General features: G+C 44.9%; 1 protein-coding gene across 1 annotated transcript in view; it reads right to left on the bottom strand.

Annotated features, from left to right (window-relative positions):
- Window positions 1–20377, bottom strand: part of LOC139413102 (alpha-1,6-mannosylglycoprotein 6-beta-N-acetylglucosaminyltransferase A-like) — a 111019-nt gene that overhangs the window by 53717 nt on the left and 36925 nt on the right. The window contains exons 4-9 of the mRNA XM_071160165.1: window positions 9879–9955; window positions 7789–7878; window positions 5982–6053; window positions 2742–2903; window positions 1001–1170; window positions 105–239 (exon numbers count right to left, since the gene is read on the bottom strand). Of these exons, the coding sequence (XP_071016266.1) occupies window positions 105–239; window positions 1001–1170; window positions 2742–2903; window positions 5982–6053; window positions 7789–7878; window positions 9879–9955 (706 nt within the window). The remainder of the gene's footprint in view (window positions 1–104; window positions 240–1000; window positions 1171–2741; window positions 2904–5981; window positions 6054–7788; window positions 7879–9878; window positions 9956–20377) is intronic.

Raw genomic sequence — 20377 nt, 5'->3', positions numbered from 1 at the left:
TCACAAAAAAATACAGTTTTATATATTTATGTTTGAAGCCTGAAATGTGGCAAAGTTCAAGGGGGCCGAATACTTTCGCAAGGCACTGTATATGGAGTACTTACTGGTAGTGGACCCAGGAGGGCCCCAGTGTCTTCTTGAACTGGGTCAGGCCCACAATGTCAATGTAGATGAGCTCCACCACCTTGTCCCCCTGGGTGGGGCAGCTGGACTTGTTCCCCATCACTCTCCTCATGATCCTGCACAAGGGAGTGGGCTTAGTTAGGACACACCGGGTGTATCTGAAATGGCACCATATTCCCCTATATGGTTCACTACTTGTGACCAGGGCTCTGGGGTTGAGAACAGTTTTAAATTCACTGTAACATGGACAATAACGTGGTATTGTAATATATTACAAAAAGAGAGCAACAACATGATGTAAACACACAACAAACAAAGAGAAGAAAGCTATGGATTGTTTACACACAGTAAACCCCTCTTATGCAAATAGGAAGCAATGTGAGACAGGTTTTACCTAACGAAGCGGGACTAGAGCACACAAATAACATGTGGGTGTTTTTTCAGAAGTAGGTGGGTTGCAACCACCTCACATTACACTAGCTTTAGCTGTACTTAGCTTCGGCTGCTCATTCCATAGGTGACCTTGGGGAGGTAATACCAGGGGCTGTATGTATCAAGCATCTCAAGAGTAGGAGTGCTGCTGATTTAGGATCAGTTTAGCTTTTTAGAGCACAATGAATAAGACTACATGGACAGGCGAGACCTGGACCTGTATCCATAAAGTGTCTCAGAGTAGGAGTGCTGCTGATCTAGGATCAAGTCCCAACCTTATTCATTATGATCCTAGAACTGTTCAAGAAGAAACGCCCTTCATAATTTTACGTTGGAAAACATTTTTAGCCGTTTCGCTACGGTACTCTCCACTGAACACCACCCAGATATGTCTGAGGGGTGCACACACACACAGACACACACACACACACACACACACACTTACTCTTTGAGCTCGGCCAAGGAGGCAGAGATGCGTACGTCGTGGCCCAGCAGGTAGAGGGTGGTGATGAGGTCGCTCCATTGCACCAGCTCCCCCAGGGGCCCCCCACTGAAGGCGTTCTCTGCGATCTTGAAGCCCGACTCCTTGGTCAACAGGCCCAGGTGCACCAGGATCTGACAGAGAGAGAGGGGCATGGATGGTGTCAGTTCAGTTTAAATCTATTGTTTCTCATTGTGGCTCAGTTGGTTAAAGCATGGCGCTAGCAATGCCAGGGTTGCGAGTTTGATTCCCAACGGGGCTATCAATACAGAGAAGTAAGGAAATGGGTTATATCATCAACATTTAAGAAATTCGTACAGTATTACCAACCCAATAAATCACGGTGTAATATAGTGTGTAACTTTCTTTATTCAAGTATGTTCGGGCACATCGCCAACCATCTGGGTGTGCGTCTTTAGTTCGTGAAGTAATCCAAACGCAATTCAATGGGTTGGAAAAATGTAATAAGGCATTTTCCCTATTCAAACGGCAGGCTCGTTTCAAGTCCCCGAGTACAGCATGGCAGAACGCAAGATGCGCTCCACAGAAGACGTATCATTATTAACATCGGAGCGCACAAGTCTCCTTCTACCCACCAGGGAACACACTGAGCCACGGGACAGAATCCAACTTTACAATGTTCTGTGCTTTCTATGGACGTTCTCAACACACTTTCAGCTGCCGTGTTAGCCAGCGTCTCAAACAGCACCCTATTCCCTATATAGTCCACTGCTTTTGACCAGGTCCCAGAGTAGTAAACTATGTAGAGGATAGGGTGCAATTTGGGACGGAGACACAATCACCAAGGTGCATTGTTCAGGGATTAATGGGTAGAGAGAGGATTATGACTGTAATAATATAAAAATCAACCTTTCAGCACACTGTGACTGTTTCAAATGGCATCCTAATTCCCTATATAGTGCACTACTGTCGGCCAGGGAATATAAGGCTACGGTGAAAAGTATTGCAATTTACAGGGAATAGGGTGCCGTTTGGGACCAAGCCTATCTTGACTCTTTAGGGTCATGGAAATGGGGAAGGCTCCTTGTTCCTGGCCTGATCCCAGATCTGTTTGTGTGGTCTTGCCAAGTTGGCAAGACTGCACAAAGAGATCTGGGATCAGGCTACTTTGTTCCTGCTCGGAGCCTTTGGCATGAGAGGTTGGGCTGGGTCCCGATTCTCCCCACTTCTCCTAAAGTGTACTCTTGCTCACTCAAGCCAATGCTTACACCAATCATGTGTTTTAAAAATCCATTATAAAGAGTATGTAAGCGTACACTTCTTGGGAAAAAAGTGAAGAATTGGAGTTTCAGCTGCAAAGAGACGTTGTTCCACTCTAACCAGAGGAAGTAGGTCTCTCACCATATGTCATATCCACACTGTTAAAAGCCGTAGAGTCAGAAAGAGGAAGTCCTGAAGATCACTAGGGAACTGAAACCTCCATTACTAATCGTTGGGGCCAGGTAGCAGAACACAATAGACTTTCCTTGTTTCAATATTCTCAGTTCAGAAAGGCATGGGCTGACTCTGTTCTCCAATATTCTCTATATTCTCTAATATTCTCTATTCTTCTATTCTCCAAGTAGCTAATATATTTTTGGCTGTGTGTTTGTGTGAGTGCGTGCAAGTGTTTTAAGTGCAAGCTTGCATGAGTATGTGTGTGCGTGCACATGAGTACGTGTTTGAGAGCGTGTCCGTGTCCTACCTTCTTCCTCTTGCGCTTGGCCAGGTTCTGCTTGGCAGCCAGGGCGCGGATGGCGTTGATCCAGGGGTCTTCCATGCGCTTTATCCGGAGCATCATCCAGCGGAACTCCTCTCGCCGAGACGTGACCCGGTATAGCTCCTCGAAGCTCGTCCGGATCTCCGTCTAGGAAGACACGACACAAGTTAGACACCCCTACTCTTTAGGCGTTATGGTTTAACCCAAGGTTTACCCTATAGAAAGAGAACGTTAGCCTCTGAAAGGGGGTAGGTAGACAAGTTTTGGATCGGCAGAAGCTCCAGGTGGGCGGAGTGTGCACATTTTAGACTAAAGTGAAATCTCCACCCACCTGGGGCACAGGACGATGACAAACGAGCACGCACAATTGTGTTTGTCGTGATCAGTTTGAGCAAGGAGGCAGAGAATCGCTGATCTTCATTACATGATGAGTAGTTACAGTGGGGCAAAAAAGTATTTAGTCAGCCACCAATTGTGCAAGTTCTCCAACTTAAAAAGATGAGAGAGGCCTGTAATTTTCATCATAGGTACACTTCAACTATGACAGACAAAATGAGGGGAAAAAATCCAGAAAATCACACTGCAGGATTTTGAATGAATTTATTTGCAAATTATGGTGGAAAATAAGTATTTGGTCACCTAAAAACAAGCAAGATTTCTGGTTCTCACAGACCTGTAACTTCTTCTTTAAGAGGCTCCTCTGTCCTCCACTCGTTACCTGTATTAATGGCACCTGTTTGAACTTGTTATCAGTATAAAAGACACCTGTCCACAACCTCAAACAGTCACACTCCAAACTCCACTATGGCCAAGACCAAAGAGCTGTCAAAAGACACCAGAAACAAAATTGTAGACCTGCACCAGGCTGGGAAGACGGAATCTGCAATAGGTAAGCAGCTTGGTTTGAAGAAATCAACTGTGGGAGCAATTATTAAGAAATGGAAGACATACAAGACCACTGATAATCTCCCTCGATCTGGGGCTCCACGCAAGATCTCACCCCTTGGGGTCAAAATGATCACAAGAACGGTGAGCAAAAATCCCAGAACCACACGGGGGGACCTAGTGAATGACCTGCAGAGAACTGGGACCAAAGTAACAAAGCCAACCATCAGTAACACACTATGCCGCCGGGGACTCAAATCCTGCAGTGCCAGGCGTGTCCCCCTGCTTAAGCCAGTACATGTCCAGGCCCGTCTGAAGTTTGCTAGAGAGCATTTGGATGATCCAGAAGAAGATTGGGAGAATGTCATATGGTCAGATGAAACCAAAATATAACTTTTAGGTAAAAACTCAACTCGTCGTGTTTGGAGGAAAAAGAATGCTGAGTTGCATCCAAAGAACACCATACCTACTGTGAAGCATGGGGGTGGAAACATCATGCTTTGGGGCTGTTTTTCTGCAAAGGGAGCAGGACGACTGATCCGTGTAAAGGAAAGAATGAATGGGGCCATGTATCGTGAGATTTTGAGTGAAAACCTCCTTCCATCAGCAAGGGCATTGAAGATGAAACGTGGCTGGGTCTTTCAACATGACAATGATCCCAAACACACCGCCCGGGCAACGAAGGAGTGGCTTCGTAAGAAGCATTTCAAGGTCCTGGAGTGGCCTAGCCAGTCTCCAGATCTCAACCCCATAGAAAATCGTTGGAGGGAGTTGAAAGTCCATGTTGCCCAGCAACAGCCCCAAAACGTCACAGCTCTAGAGGAGATCTGCATGGAGGAATGGGCCAAAGTACCAGCAACAGTGTGTGAAAACCTTGTGAAGACTTACAGAAAACGTTTGACCTCTGTCATTGCCAACAAAGGGTATATAACAAAGTATTGAGATAAACTTTTGTTATTGACCAAATACTTATTTTCCACCATAATTTGCAAATAAATTAATTAAAAATCCTACAATGTGATTTTGTGGATATTTCTTTCTCATTTTGTCTGTCATAGTTGAAGTGTACCTATGATGAAAATTGCAGGCCCCTCATCTTTTTAAGTGGGAGAACTTGCACAATTGGTGGCTGAATACTTTTTTGCCCCACTGTATGTAGGATTTGAGGTCATTTGTAGATCAGTGATTCTGTAACGCTGTCAAAATCTCCAACACGCACATTGGATATACAGGACATAGAGGGGATTCTCATCAACTTAAACACTAAAGCTACAGAGTGCCAAGTTCTGCCAGGCGCTCTTTGCATTGCAAAGACGTATGGCTCCTCATTGAACGCAGGAATGCAACGATACCAATCTACACATTTCTCCGCTTCTCTCGGGTCAATAATTAAGAAAGCTTTCCCCACAGGCGGCTTGGTTGAGATGTCGTCCTGCCTGCCATTAACAGCTGCTAAAGCTGGGGAAACAACGCTCTGGCAGTGTATTACCATCCCTCATCAGGACAGGAAATCACTGGGAGAGAAAAGTCTGGGGGATCGTGTCCGAAATGGCACCCTATTCCCTATATAGTGCACTACTTTTAACCCATAGCGTTATGGGCCCAGGTCAACAACAACAACAACAACAACAGCCACCATCAATGGTGATCTCAAAAACAAAAGAACATCCGAAGGGGGGCAAAGAGTATTACATTTGGACTTATCGCATTATCCACAACCAGGAGTATATTTCAAGTCAATAACGGCGAGCCACGCCCGGAGTTCTGACCTCAGACGGCCCTGTAAGGAGATTTAAGCGAGTGCCCATTGGCATGGCGACCGGCGTCATGGTATAAATCCTCTCCCGCTCTATAGTCAGTTACTAACGCAATCACTGGAGTGACTCGACTCTTCAGACAGTGTGTGTGTTAGCCTATGTGCAGCATCTAACATTGCTTATGCATTAGGTCGGTACCATTTGAGCTAAAAGACAAGTGGAAGAGGTCATTTCTAAAGAACACATGTTCTAACATTATAAAAGCTATTCAATGCCCTCGTGACTTTTGTGGCATTTGTCTTCAGGCTGGGTATTCTGTCTGGCCCCAGAGTGGTGAGAGTGAAAAGGACTGGCCAGGCTGTTGGGTCTTTCAGCAGGGTGCAGAGACTGGCACTTACGCCCTTTTCACTATTGTGTTTTAGGATATTTTCTTATCACGTTATCATTTTCACATCGTGCCAACCCGAACTGTGTTGGCTCTAACATTTCATTTTCCCGTTGTCCTTTCCAGCGCGGTTCAAGCAACTATACTCAGTTTGTCTCGGCTTGGCAGTGTGGAAAGCCCTTCAGTTCAGACACTCACCTGGCCCCTCCGGTCGGCCTCCTCGTCCAGTGTCTTGGTCCTCCACGGCAGGTGCGGGCACCAGTTCTCCACCTAAAATGACATTAACATCAGAAGGAACTGAGATGGAAAATATGACAGAGTATGGGGCCTGTGAACTCTGCCAACGGAGAGGAGAGAGAGGAGGACGCAGGGGCGAGGGAGGGAGGCAGGGACACTAGGGTTGTGTCCCAAAATGGCACCCGCTTCCCTTTGTGGTGCACTACGTTAGATAAGAGCAATATAGGCCCTGGTTAAAAGTCATTCACTATATATAGGAAATAGGGTAACATTTGGGATGCAGCCTAGGAGGCAAATCAGGAAATCATTAGGCAGGTAATTGTTTCAGTGAAAGCAGATGTCATGCCGACAGTGGCCTGGCTCACTTTGATCTCACTTCAGATGTTCTGATGGGGAAAGGGGGGGGGGGGGGGGGGGGGGGTGTTTGATGCATCGAATAGCAATGGTGGGCCCAGCCTCACTGAGTGCAGATACAAAGATAGACAGAGAAACAATTTGGCCCCACCCTACTGTAATGACATCCTATTCCCCATATAGTGCACTACTTTTGGGGTTTCTGGCTGAAAGGGTGTAGGGCTCTGGCCAAAAGTAGAGAGGCAGAGAGAGAACGAACAAGGCTGATACTACATGGAAATACATGCATATCGCCATTGTGAAAACAAGTCACACCGACTGAGATAGAGCGCCGTCTCACTGCATAGACCTCTCACTGGCTGCGTACCTAAAAGTTCCCTATGGGCCCTAGTCAGAGTTACTGTACTAAATAGGGAATAGGATGGCATTTGGTACGCAGCCACCCTCTCTCTACCTTAAAGGAGAATTCCACCCACACACACAGTCCCAAAATGTTTTACATGTCAGCAATCAAGTTCTCGTGCCATATAAACGTTCATAATACAGAAATACAGCCGGTGTTATGCATTTTGCATCATATGATGCCGAGTGTTGCATAACATGATGCAAAATGCATCATACTGGCTGTATTTTGAAAGTGATATATCTTGATTGCTGCCATGCAAAACATTTTGGGACTATATCAACAATGGACTAATGAAACAAATACTAGAATATAGTTTTGGGGTGGAGTTTTCCTTTAATGGATAAGGTACATGTCTCTCCCAACAGGTATTTTCAGTAGAGTAAAATGACACTGCACTTCCCCCAAGCACTGATCTCAACATTTATAAGCTCCCACATCTGACCAGCTCCCACATCTGACCAGCTCCCACATCTGACCGAGAATAATCAACATAAAGAGTCAGGGACTTGAGTTTGATTAAAAACTTCAGTTCAGTCATTGCTACTTAGCAATGAGCTTCTCATTGACCAACAGAGGACAAACCTTATTTGTGAATGCTACGGTATAAACGGGCTTTACATCTGGAGTGTTGTGTTTGGGTGTGCGTACCGTACTCGCTAGGGTCATCAGAATGCTACGGTATAAACAGGCTTTACATCTGGAGTGTTATGTTTGGGTGTGCGTACCGTACTCGCTAGGGTCATCAGAATGCTACAGTACATGTTTCCATATCAACTCCTAGAAAAAAATTTGGCGCTGTAGTATAATTCACAAGTACATAGTTCAGTCGTCAAGGGCGCGTGGAGTTGCAGTGGATGAATACGTAAAGAGCTGGGGCGTTCCACGTCCCCTAGGCTGTTAACACTGAATGTCAATGAGTAGATCAAACCACACTGTAGCCACTGTGCGCACGGACACAGACACACGTGCACAGACACACGTGCACAGACAGACACAGACACCACTCACCTCGCTGAGATATATGAAGAAGGAGCAGGTGGAGCCGTCCACACCGTAGTTAGTGTAGCATGAGTCTGACCGCCACATGTCCTTCATCCACTGAAAAAGAGGAGGAGAGACTTAATCAGGACTGAACACAATAGGTTCCAGTTTAGCCTACCAATCCACATGCCTTGGCCAGTCCTCCTATCCCATGTGTAGGAGCTGTGGGATGTGTGTGTGTGGACCCAATCCAAGAAAAAGAACCAGGCAAAATAAGCAAAGAAACAGGGACAAAAAAAGTGATTCTGGGCAAAGTGTCAATGGCACTGAAAGTGAAACAGTGTTTTTTGTTGAATGGGCTGACATTTGAGATTCAACCGCAAAAAATACATTGTTTTCAGATGTTCACAGATGGAGATGTGCAAAACGGCAGGTAGCATAGTGGTTAGTGTTGGGAAAGTAACCAAAAGGTTGCTGGATCGAATCCCCGAGCTGACACGGTAAAAATCTGTCGTTCTGCCCCTGAACAAGGCAGTTAACCCACTGTTCCTAGGCCGTCATTGTAAATAAGAATGTGTTCTTAACTGACTTGCCTAGTTAAACAAAGGTTAAAGAAAGAAGGAAAAAAAATCTGCTGAATCCCAGTGAAGGCGCAGAGTGAAGAAGCAGAGTGAAGGCGCAGAGTGAAGGCGCAGAGTGAAGGCGCAGAGTGAAGGCGCAGAGTGAAGGAGCAGAGTGAAAGAGCAGAGTGAAGGAGCAGAGTGAAGGCGCAGAGTGAAGGAGCAGAGTGAAGGCGCAGAGTGAAGGCGCAGAGTGAAGGAGCAGAGTGAAGGAGCAGAGTGAAGGCGCAGAGTGAAGGCGCAGAGTGAAGGCGCAGAGTGAAGGCGCAGAGTGAAGGCGCAGAGTGAAGGCGCAGAGTGAAGGAGCAGAGTGAAGGAGCAGAGTGAAGGAGCAGAGTGAAGGCACAGAGTGGGGATACGACTTGGCCAAGGCTACGGGGGAATATGGCTTACAGTCTGGGTTAGGAATAATGGTGTTCCACTCCAACACTGACACATTAAGGCTGAGTCTCAAATGACACCCTATTCATTATGGGCCCTTGTCAAAAGTAGTGCACGACATAGGGAATAGGCTGCCATTTGGGACGTAGCCTGCCATTGCCTCTTTCCATCACTGCAATTTCCATCAGATTTTTCTATCCGATTTCCATCCCATTGTTTTTGAATGACTAGGCTATGCAGAGTCGGTGTAGGTTTATATGAGACTGCCCTAACTAATTCCACTGAGATTGACAGCCACCCAAGTAAGTCCCCTGGAATGAGTCACGCAAGGCAGATGAAAACATCACGTGCAGCCAATTGACTTGAAAAGGTATTCGACAGGGGTTTATGAATTCCGAAGTATATTGTAATGGGAAGGAGCAAGAAGTCTTCAATATGTCTTTTGTTCCCGCTGAAAACCTTGTGAAAAATTATTCTAATAATAATTATTCCATCCATCAGAGCACAATAACAGGAAGGAAAAGGATGCCAGTAGGAAGTTTGTACCATGTACAGTATTATATAGCACTGTGACAGCTGGGATTTCCACCATACCCATAAAAACGCCAGAGGAATAAAAGAAACTGTCTGAAGTTATTTTACGAGCCAACAGTTTAGTCAGCAGAAACATTTAGGCCACGCGCAACAGAATACACTGAAAAGCTGCATTCTGATTTAACCTCAATGAAACACTTGAGATTTAATGTGGTTGAAATAATCCCATTTAAAAAAAGAGAAAGGAGATAGACATTTGAGACAAAGGGAAGCTAAATAGGACAAAACAGCTCATCTGTTTCCGCTAGGGAGCCTGTTTGAGCCCTGTTTTGTCTCTTTTAAAAATGGTGATCGGCTAGCCATGCCTGCCTTTCCTTTGTGCCAGCGGAGGCTTGGGAGCAGCGCACAGAGCAGATGGCCTTTATGATATGACGGTATCTGCTCCGGGCAGACTCTGGCCTGGGGCTGGAGGGCTGTGATTACTGCTGTTGCTGGTGGTTAGTGGATGTGTGTGTGTGTGTGTGTGTGTGTGTTTGTGCGTGTGCGCATGTGTGCGTGTGAGCGCGTGTGTATGTCGCTGACCTTGACTTTGCCCTCACAGTGAGGGAAGCCGTCCATGGGGGGAAGCTCACATTTCTCCTGAGCGCCGTTCAGCAGATCTGAGGAAAGAGAGGAGAGAGAGAGAGAGGAGAGAGAAAAAGAGAGGAGAGAGAAAAAGAGAGGAGAGAGAGGAGAGAGGAGAGAGAGGAGAGAGAGGAGAGAAAAAGAGAGAGAGGAGAGAAAAAGAGAGGAGAGAAAAAGAGAGAAGAGAGGAGAGAAAAAGAGAGGAGAGAAAAAGAGAGGAGAGAGAGAGGAGAGAAAAAGAGAGGAGAGAGAGAGAGGAGAGAGAGAGGAGAGAAAAAGAGAGGAGAGAGAGAGGATAGAAAGAGAGGAGAGAGAGGAGAGAAAAAGAGAGGAGAGAGAGATAGGAGAGAAAAAGAGAGGAGAAAAAGAGAGGAGAGAAAAAGGAAGGGATCAACAAACCGTGCAGGTCTGGAATTGACAAACTAAGACGACACGGAGAGATCAATACACAGGCATGAATGAACACACTCCTGTGCACATATACACTGCCTCAGGCATGTATGCACATGACACAACAAAAATACACACACACACACACACACACACACACTTTGGGTTTACACATCAAAAAGCTCAGGACAACCAATGACTTCACTGGGTCTGTAATTCCATGTACCCTCAGGGAGGTGATGGTATTTGGAAGAGACTGAACACGGCCCAGAACTGAAACAACATATGTATGTATGTGATGTGTGCTGTCTCCCAATAGCACGAGCACAGGTAGCGTAACTTGTGTGACCACATGGTACCATCCATCCAGCCAGCCAGACATCGCGACAGATACATGATGCCAGTGAGGCTATGCTATGCTGTGCTGCTCCCCTGGCCGGGCATACAGTGGTGATAACTATACCGGATGCAGCAGTCTGACGCAGGTTCAGATAAGCTCGCTCTCTGCCAGCCTCACACCGTGACAACAGACATGGGTGGAGTTTAGATATGTCGGCGGCACTAAAAGGCGTTAATGGAACGAGGTGCTGGGTAAAGTCACATTCCAATAAAGAAGATGTGATGGCATCACCCATAAATAAAAGATGAGTCGTTTCAATCGTTTTTTTGTTTAAAAAAATAAGAAGAAGAAGAAAATGATTGGCTGCGTACCAAAATGCCCCTCTGTTTCCTATATAAAGTGCAAAACCTTAGCGCACTCGTGTTCCTGTGAGGATGAAAACACCAGGGTTGGGGGAAGGTGTCCCATTAAAGAAATGGCTGTTACATGACAGAGGTGATGAGGCTCAGTCAGGGCTTTATTTTCTCAGGGGGCTGTCTGAAAGGCTGTCATCATGCCCATGGTCGTGATTGCCCTGTCCATTAGGCTGGTACTCTCTCACAGTCCGAGGGAAACTTCGTTTGGACTGACAAGAGGATATTGCCATTGGGGCCTGTGGCTTGGCCATGAGTGAACTACAGGTATCAGCTCTGACCTTTAAACGAGTTCGATAACAATAAGGGAACCTTTGCAGACTGCGTGTCTTGTCCTGTTAAAAATCTCTTAACAGTCACTACCTGTTCTGTGAACATTTGTTCTGAAGAGCAAAGCATCTGCACAAAATGGTTAGAAAAAAAGAGGCAGGATTTTTACCATTTGCGACCCATGGGGAGCTTGCCAATAATAAAGAGGCAGGATTTTTACCATTTGCAACCCATGGGGAGCTTGCCAATAATAAAGAGGCAGGATTTTTACCATTTGCGACCCATGGGGAGCTTGCCAATAATAAAGAGGCAGGATTTTTACCATTTGCGACCCATGGGGAACTTGCCAATAATAAAGAGGCAGGATTTTTACCATTTGTGACCCATGGGGAACTTGCCAATAACAAAGAGGCAGGATTTTTACCATTTGCGACCCATGGGGAGCTTGCCAATAATAAAGAGGCAGGATTTTTACCATTTGCGACCCATGGGGAGCTTGCCAATAACAAAGAGGCAGGATTTTTACCATTTGTGACCCATGGGGAGCTTGCCAATAACAAAGAGGCAGGATTTTTACCATTTGTGAGCCATGGGGAGCTTGCCAATAACAAAGAGGCAGGATTTTTACCATTTGCGACCCATGGGGAGCTTGCCAATAACAAAGAGGCAGGATTTGTACCATTTGTGACCCATGGGGAGCTTGCCAATAACAAAGAGGCAGGATTTTTACCATTTGTGACCCATGGGGAGCTTGCCAACAACAAAGAGGCAGGATTTTTACCATTTGTGACCTATGGGGAGCTTGCCAATAACAAAGAGGCAGACGGAGTGACCAAATCGTGCATCCAAAAGAGTCAAATATTAGACAATGCATCACTTTGTTCTCTAGCGATTGATCAGTCCTAGATTCATTATTAAACCTTCAGGGTCGGCTCAGCCCAGACGCCAAGTTCTGACGAGGCCCGCCGTGATTGGGCTAAAGACTAAAACTCTACGGCCCATAGTCCAATGACAATTCATCCTTCTGTACCGAGTAGCATTCACTAAGAAACAAAGAGATTTCAGTGAGCGAGAAGAAAATGTATCAGAATTCTATTGAACAGAACGTCATGTGATCTCTGCACACAAAGCCATTCTATCCTACCACGTCAGGAGTGTGTGTGTGTGTGTGTGTGTGTGTGTGTGTGTGTGTCAGTTACTGGGAGGGGACCTCCTTCTGATAATATATAGTCTCTACTCCAAGAAAATCACTGATTGAAATGAATTTAATTCGCACAGCGCTTTGACTTAATAACCCTCGATGTAAAGAGCACATGCTGCGACGCGGCCCTCTCGTCTATTTTAATATCTTTGTTGTTTTCATACTCACAATGGCTGCGCAATACATCATTTATATAATAGACAGCATAGTGCCGGATACAGTAGACAAATGAGAACGCTCCGGGGTGAAGTTCCACCTAGGTACAGATCTAGGATGAGCTTCCCTCCCTCAAACTTAACATTTACCTCCCTATGGTTAACGCAAAACTGACTCGAGATCAGCATCTAGCGGACACTTCAACGCTGCTATTCACCAACTTCCAGTGGGTCCAAACCACCTGAAGATGCCTTTGAAGCTGCTCCCGTTTCAGCCATTATCTGCTAGAAGAAGCCTTTGAGCGAGATGAGAGAGAAGACAGTCAATCAGGGGTGTTTGAGGGGATCCGTTTGAACGAAGGCGATGCGCAGAATCAATCATCACATAATGAGTAGCCCCTAGCAGTGATTCTGCGCAGTCCAACTGCAGTGGAATCACACGTGCCCAGCGCAACACCCTGAGCCAGTGTGTGCGACACCGCAGGCTATGCGTTGGTTGCATGTTCATATTTACTGTGTGTATTTATGTATTCTGCCGTGCTAATCTGGAAAAGAAACCAAGGTATCAATATGACTCCCGGTTAAAACAAAGGTGAAATTAATGTGGAAATGGACAACAGTCATGTGGTCATGAGACGGCTAGCCTGAGACAAAAGGCCTAAGGTTTAGCCACGGTTTCCCGGGGCAACAGGAGCAGGAGAACAATAGGGGGAGGCAGACAGATTATTATTAAAGTATTTTCTATACACACACACACACACACACACACACACACACCCTCTCTCCCTCCCTCCCGACAAGAAAGAGACCAGCTGATATGAGCAGAGACTGGCTGAGATCTCACCAGCCAGTGTGTCAGTGACAAAACATGGCTCCTTAAGTCGCTGCTGCTTTAATCAAGCAGAAAGAGCTGCCTATCGCCAAGTGGCAGGCTAAATATAGCCGCATTCTAATCAAACGTCAGAGAGGTGGTATTTAAACCTAACAAGAGATCTTTCCACATCCTATGCTCCACAGAGCATCTTTAAGCCTGATGAGCATCTTTAGTCTGATGAACCCGCACAGCGATGTTTAGGATTTAGATTGACATGCTGCGCTGTGGTCACGGCAACTGCAACGCTTGCATAATAGTATTCTGTGGAACATGCACACGGTATTACGGGGCTGTGTCTGAAAGTACCAGCAGAGCTACCCGTCTCTGAGTAAACACACACACCCGCACACACATGGACAAAGACACATGGGGGTAGGTGGTCTGTGAGGAAATGTCCTTTGAACCCATTCCCCTAGTCTGTTGGTATAAACCCCCGGTTTGAGGTCAACCACAACACACACGTGTCTCATAGCAGGACCGTTGTGCTAGAAACGTAACTCTGCAAAGGAATAGTCTATGGCAATAGCAGACAGAGCCAAATCCCTCTCCTGCACGAAGGGGAAATGAAGGCTAACGTCAAGCAAAGCCAATCATCTGATAATGCGTTCCCCGATAAGCCCTCCGCGGGCCTAACCCACACCTCTACGTGACAGGGACAGAGAGAACTAAGGCGATGACGATGATAGAAAGATGACACCATCAGCAGCATTGCGCAAGACCACTTCCACAGAATGCAGGAAACATGAGGGTGCTAGTCAACGACACAGCACTAGTGGAGATCCTTGAGGAGGAGTTCTATGGTTTACAAAATGTCATCCGACCAGACTGGAGTTGCAAAAATTCACTCCATTATTATACCCTTTGCTCGAAATCCAGATGGAACTGTTAATAGATCATATAAAGATCCAGACAATCACACAATGCGATTCTGGAATTTTACAAGCCTAAAATCAGACAAGGCAGCAGCTACTAGCAATAGTAGTGCTGTATGTCCAAGGTGGGAAGAGGGAGGAAGCATCTCTCTCCTTTGTCATTCTGCTTCTCTGAGTTGATCCCGAAGCTAAACCCAGGTTTAGCATGGGTTAACTCAAAATGGACTTTGGGACTAGATACATCAAGCTTAAAGTTACACCCGTTCCTCTACTTCAGCCCCCCTTCAAACTCATTCCTCTCCTCACAGTCCTGCGCTCATCACCATCCACCTCCTGACATTCGAAGCCTTATGGAAGCATTACGTAAGGAAGAAGCCTCATGGAATCCACTCAACAATGAATGGTACCGTTACAGAGTGGGAGAGATGCATGGGGTGGCTCCAAAATGGCACCCTATTCCCTATATCGTGCTCTACTTATGACCTGAGGGCCCTGGTCAAAAGTAGTGCACTATATAGGACATATGGTGCAATTTCAGACACAACCATGGTCCAGCTCCATAATGGCAAGATATAAAAAATAGATTTCCCCCGCTTTTCATCTCTCTCAACGCTTCTGTTCCATCAAGACCACAGCTCCGACTTTGGGTGTACTTTACCGTGCGAGTGAAGACATCTTTGAACACCTCATCAATTAAGCAAGAGGCAGCTAATGGAGAGTGCCCTCTCAGCCACAGAACAGCTGTAGGCTCTCAGTGTGGTGACAGGAGGAGAGGAGAGGGGTGTGTGTGTGTGTGTGTGTGTGTGTGTGTGTTTTCCTACATTATCAGGACCCCAATGTCCTAACAATTCACCCGAATGTCCTGACAAGGTTGGAAAACAACAACTTTTTTTAAACAGCCAGGACTTTTTGCTTTTGTTGAAGTTGGTCAAATGCTATTTCAAGCTTAAGGTTTAGGGTTTTGGGGTTTAAGGTAAGGGTTAGGGGGGGAAACAATCTGGAATTCCACAAAAATAAAGTTGTGTGGACTAGAGGCCGATTTTTCAACACTGATACCGATTATTGGAGGACCAAAAAAAAACGATACCGATTAACTGGATGATTTGACAATTACAACAATACTGAATGAACCTTATTTTAACTTAATACATCAATAAATCAATTTAGTCTCAAGTAAATAATGAAACATGTTCAATTTGGTTTAAATAATGCAAAAACAAAAGTGTTCGGAGAAGAAAGTAAAAGTGCAATATGTGCCATGTAAGAAAGCTAACGTTTCAGTCCCTTGCTCAGAACATGAGAACATATGAAAGCTGGTGGTTCCTTTTAACATGAGTCTTCAATATTCCCAGGTAAGAAGTTTTAGGTTGTAGTTATTTTTGGACTATTTCTCTCTATACCATTTGTATTTCATATACCTTTGACCATTGGATGTTCTAATAGGTACTTTAGTATTGCCAGCCTAATCTCGGGAGTTGATAGGCTTGAAGTCATAAACAGTGCAATGCTTGAAGCACAGCGAAGTGCAGGACAGTGCTGTTTGAATGAATGCTTACAAGCCTGCTGCTGCCTACCACCGCTCAGTCAGACTGCTCTATCAAATCATAGACTTAATTATAATATAATAACACAGAAATACGAGCCTTAGGGCACTAATATGGTCAAATTCATGTTAGCAGGCAGTATTAACTAAATATGCAGGTTTAAAAATATATACTTGTGTATTGATTTTAAGAAAGGCATTGATGTTTATGGTTAGGTACACATTGGTGCAACGACAGTGCTTTTTTCGCGAATGCGCTTGTTAAATCACCCGTTTGGCGAAGTAGGCTGTGATTTGATGATAAATTAACAGGCACCGCATCGATTATATGCAACACTGGACAAGCTAGATAAACTAGTAATATCATCAACCATGTGTAGTTAACTAGTGATTATGTTAAGATTGATTGTTTTTTTATAAGTTTAATGCTAGCTAGCACCTAACCTTGGCTCCTTACTGCACTCGCATAACAGGTAGTCATTCTGCCATGCAGTCTCCTCGTGGAGTGCAACGTAATCGGCCATAATCGGTGTCCAAAAATGCCAATTACCGATTGTTATGTAAACTTGAAATCGTCCCTAATTAAATCGGTCGACCTCTAGTGTGGACTTTGAGGGGATGTTGTGGAAGTGGAGAAGCTGGATGATGACCATAAGCAGGGGGTGATTTTCCATGGAGGAAAAACACACACACCCACACCTGGAGCGAGGCTGCCAGCATGGCTGCTGTTGATTGATTCTAGTCTGGAGAAGTCATCCAGAACAGTCTTTATTCTCTACAGGACCTCACAACAGTGTAGGAATAGAACAACATGTACGTCCTAGTGTGTGTGTGTGTGACTGCACTCGTGCCCGTTCTCGGCTACAGGCTCTCACCAGGGCCCGGTTTCCCAAAAGCATCTTAAGGCTAAGTTCATTGACCTCAATGGCTCTAACGGCGAACTTAGCCTCGAGCTCAATAGTTCTAATGATGAACTTAGCCTTAAGATAATTTGGGGAAACCAGTCCCAGAACTTCAGTCTCGCGGCAGGGTAAATAACAAAGGTTCCCAGAGTCCCTGTGGCAGCCAAAAGCCTTGATTTATCATCTCATCATCTCCCAAGCATGACTAACGTTCCCCAGTTTCAAATTAATTAAGAAGAGCTGTGTAATATTTACTAATGAGTCAAAGCCGCAATGCTGGGAAGAATCCATTGTGAGGGTAACATTTCTGAGAATTCAGGTAGGTCAGGGACAGGGCTTTGAATAGCATTTGAATAACATTGACTCTGTACCGCCCCCCCCCCGGTATATAGCCTCGTTATTGTAATTGTATTGTGTTACTTTATATATACTTTTTATATTTTACTTTTCTTTATTTAGTAAATATTTTCTTAACTCTATTTCTTGAACTGCATTGTTGGTTAAGAGCTTGTAAATAAGCATTTTGCCTGTTGTATTCGGTGGATGTGACAAATCAAATGTGATCTTACATTTCCAATCCTCATTCAAAAGGTGTCAATGTGCTGTCTGGGTTGAAGTTGCTCTTAGACTCTGTATTTCCTCCACTAATGGTTAACAGGGCCTAAAATTAACACCAGCGCGTAGATTTTGGGATTGTCGGGGTGAACTGTCTATTTCACCAGCCACCTTGACGGGTGGTCAGGGCGAGCATTTCACTCACATTTGTGAATACAAATAGTCAAGAATGATCTAATTTATAGTCAAACAAATGCTGCAGAAGCTGCTTTCAAAGTATTTCTGCCTTTTCGTTTCATAGCTGGTAAATGAACCGCACAAAGTCAAAGAACTACGAATCCTATATAGCTTATTCTTCTTTGAGCTACAACACCGCCTGGCTGCGGTGTTGAGTGAAATACAATTTTTTTTAGAAGCGCTGCGCAACAGGCATAAAAGTCTGTCTAATTTACTTGAAACTAAAGTCTACTGAAGTGGGACGCTGTGTTGTGTTTCTTGGCTAGTTACATTGTTTTGTTCACAAGCTAGGATGTTTTTCTAAGCTGGAGTTTCAACTGCTAGGGAAGAAAAGAAAAACGCTTCTACCAGTCAGAATCAATCTCAAAATGTGCACGCGGGACTTAGGTCGAGCTACCAAGGCAAACTTAAAGGTGCACGCAGGACTTAGGTCGAGCTACCAAGGCAAACTTAAAGGTGCACGCAGGACTTAGGTCGAGCTACCAAGGCAAACTTAAAAAGGGCAGGTGAACATTTTTGTCTCCTCTGTGATACACCATATATACAAAAGTGGTGGATTCAGCTATTTCTGCCACACCCGTTCCTGATTGTTCGTCGGGAGCTCCATGAGCAGCCCCACACAAGCCAAGCCAAAGATCAGCATGCGCAATGCAAAGTGTCGGCTGGAGTGGTGTAAAGCTCGCCGCCATTGGAGCAGTGGAAACACGTTCTCTGGAGTAATGAATCTGGGTTTGGCAGACGCCAGGAGAACGCTACCTGCCCGAATGCATAGTGCCTACTGTAAAGTTTAGTGGAGTAGGAATAATGGTCTGGGCTGTTTTTTCATGGTTCAGGCTAGGCCCCTTAGTTCCTGTGAAGGGAAATCTCAACGCTACAACATGCAATGACATTCTAGACAATTCAGTGCTTCCAACTTTGTGGAAGGCCCTTTCCTGTTTCAGCATGACAACAGCCCCAGCGCACAAAGCGAGGTACACACAGAAATGGTTTGTTGAGATCAGTGTGAAAGAACTTGACTGGCCTGCAAAGAGCCCAGAGCTCAACCCCATTGAACACCTTTGGGATTAATTGGAACACCGACTGCGAGTCAGGCCTAATCTCCCAACATCAGTGCCCGACCTCACTAATGCTCGTGGCTAAATGGAAGTAAGTCTCTGCAGCAATGTTTCAACATCTAGCAGAATGTCTTCATAGAAGAGTGGAGGCTGTTATAGCAGAAAAGGGGTGACCAACTCCATATTAATGCTCATGACTTTGGAATGAGATGTTCGATGAGCAGGTGTCCACATACTTTTGGTGATGTAGTGTATTTTGGTATAATAAAAAAATATTCAATATACTAGATGAGTTACTTCTTACTAGTTATACATTTCCTAAAAATAAATATTACAAAGCATGCTCATCCGTTTTTGAATGTTTTGTTGGTGTACTTTTAAAGTCACAAAAATATTTTGGGCTGGTTAAAAAAATCTGTGTAGCTGGTACAGTTGAAGTCGGAAGCTTATATACACCTTAGCCAAATACATTTAAACTCAGTTTTTCACAATTACTGACATAGTAAATATTCCCTGTTTTAGGTCAGTTAGGATCACCACTTTATATTAAGAATGTAAAATGTCAGAATAATAGTAGAGAGCAGAATTTATTTCAGCTTTTATTTCTTTCATCACATTCCCAGCGGGTCAGAAGTTTACATGCATAATAAGTTGGTTGAATTTTTGCCTATTCCTCCTGACAGGGTTGGTGTAACTGAGCCAGGTTTGTAGGCCTCCTTGCTCACACACGCTATTTCAGTTCTGCCCACAAATGTTCTATAGGATTGAGGTCAGGGCTTTGTGATGGCCACTCCAATACCTTGACTTCGTTGTCCTTAAGCCATTTTGCCACAACTCTGGAAGTATGCTTAGGGTCATCGTCCATTTGGAAGACCCATTTGCGACCAAGCTTTCACTTCCTGGCTAATGTCTTGAGATTTGGCTTCAATATATCCATATAATTTCCCTCTCTCATGATGCCATCTATTTTGTGAAGTGCACCAGTCCCTCCTGCAGCAAAGCATCCCCACAACATGATGAAACCACCCCCGTGCTTCACGGTGGGGATGGTGTTCTTCAGCTTGCAAGCCTCCCCTTTTTTTCTCCAAACATAACGATGGTCATTATGGCCAAACAGTTCTATTTTTGTTTCATCAGACCAGAGGACATTTCTTCAAAAAGTACGATCTTTGTCTCCATGTGCAGTTGCAAACCATAGTCTGCCTTTTTTATGGTGGTTTTGGAGCAGTGGCTTCTTCCTTGCTGAGCGGCCTTTCAGGTTATGTCGATATAGGACTCGTTTTTACCGTGGATATAGATACTTTTGTACTGGTTTCTTCCAGCATCTTCACAAGGTCCTTTGCTGTTGTTCTGGGATTGATTTGCACTTTTCGCACCAAAGTACGTTCATCTCTAGGAGACAGAACGCGACTCCTTCCTGAGAGTTATGACGGCTACGTGATCCCATGGTGTTTCTTCTTGCGTACTATGGCGTACTATTGTTTATTCTTGCGTACTAAACCTTCAGGCGTTTGGAAATTGCTCCCAAGGATGACATTTTTTTTCTGAGGTCTTGGCTGATTTCTTTTGATTTTCCCATGATGTCAAGTAGAAGCGCTGAGTTTGAAGGTAGGCCTTGAAATACATCTACAGGTACACCTCCAATTGACT

This window comes from Oncorhynchus clarkii, chromosome 7 (assembly GCF_045791955.1).
Source record: "Oncorhynchus clarkii lewisi isolate Uvic-CL-2024 chromosome 7, UVic_Ocla_1.0, whole genome shotgun sequence".
Taxonomy (NCBI): Eukaryota; Metazoa; Chordata; class Actinopteri; order Salmoniformes; family Salmonidae; genus Oncorhynchus; species Oncorhynchus clarkii.
This window is presented reverse-complemented; position numbering and strand designations above follow the sequence as displayed.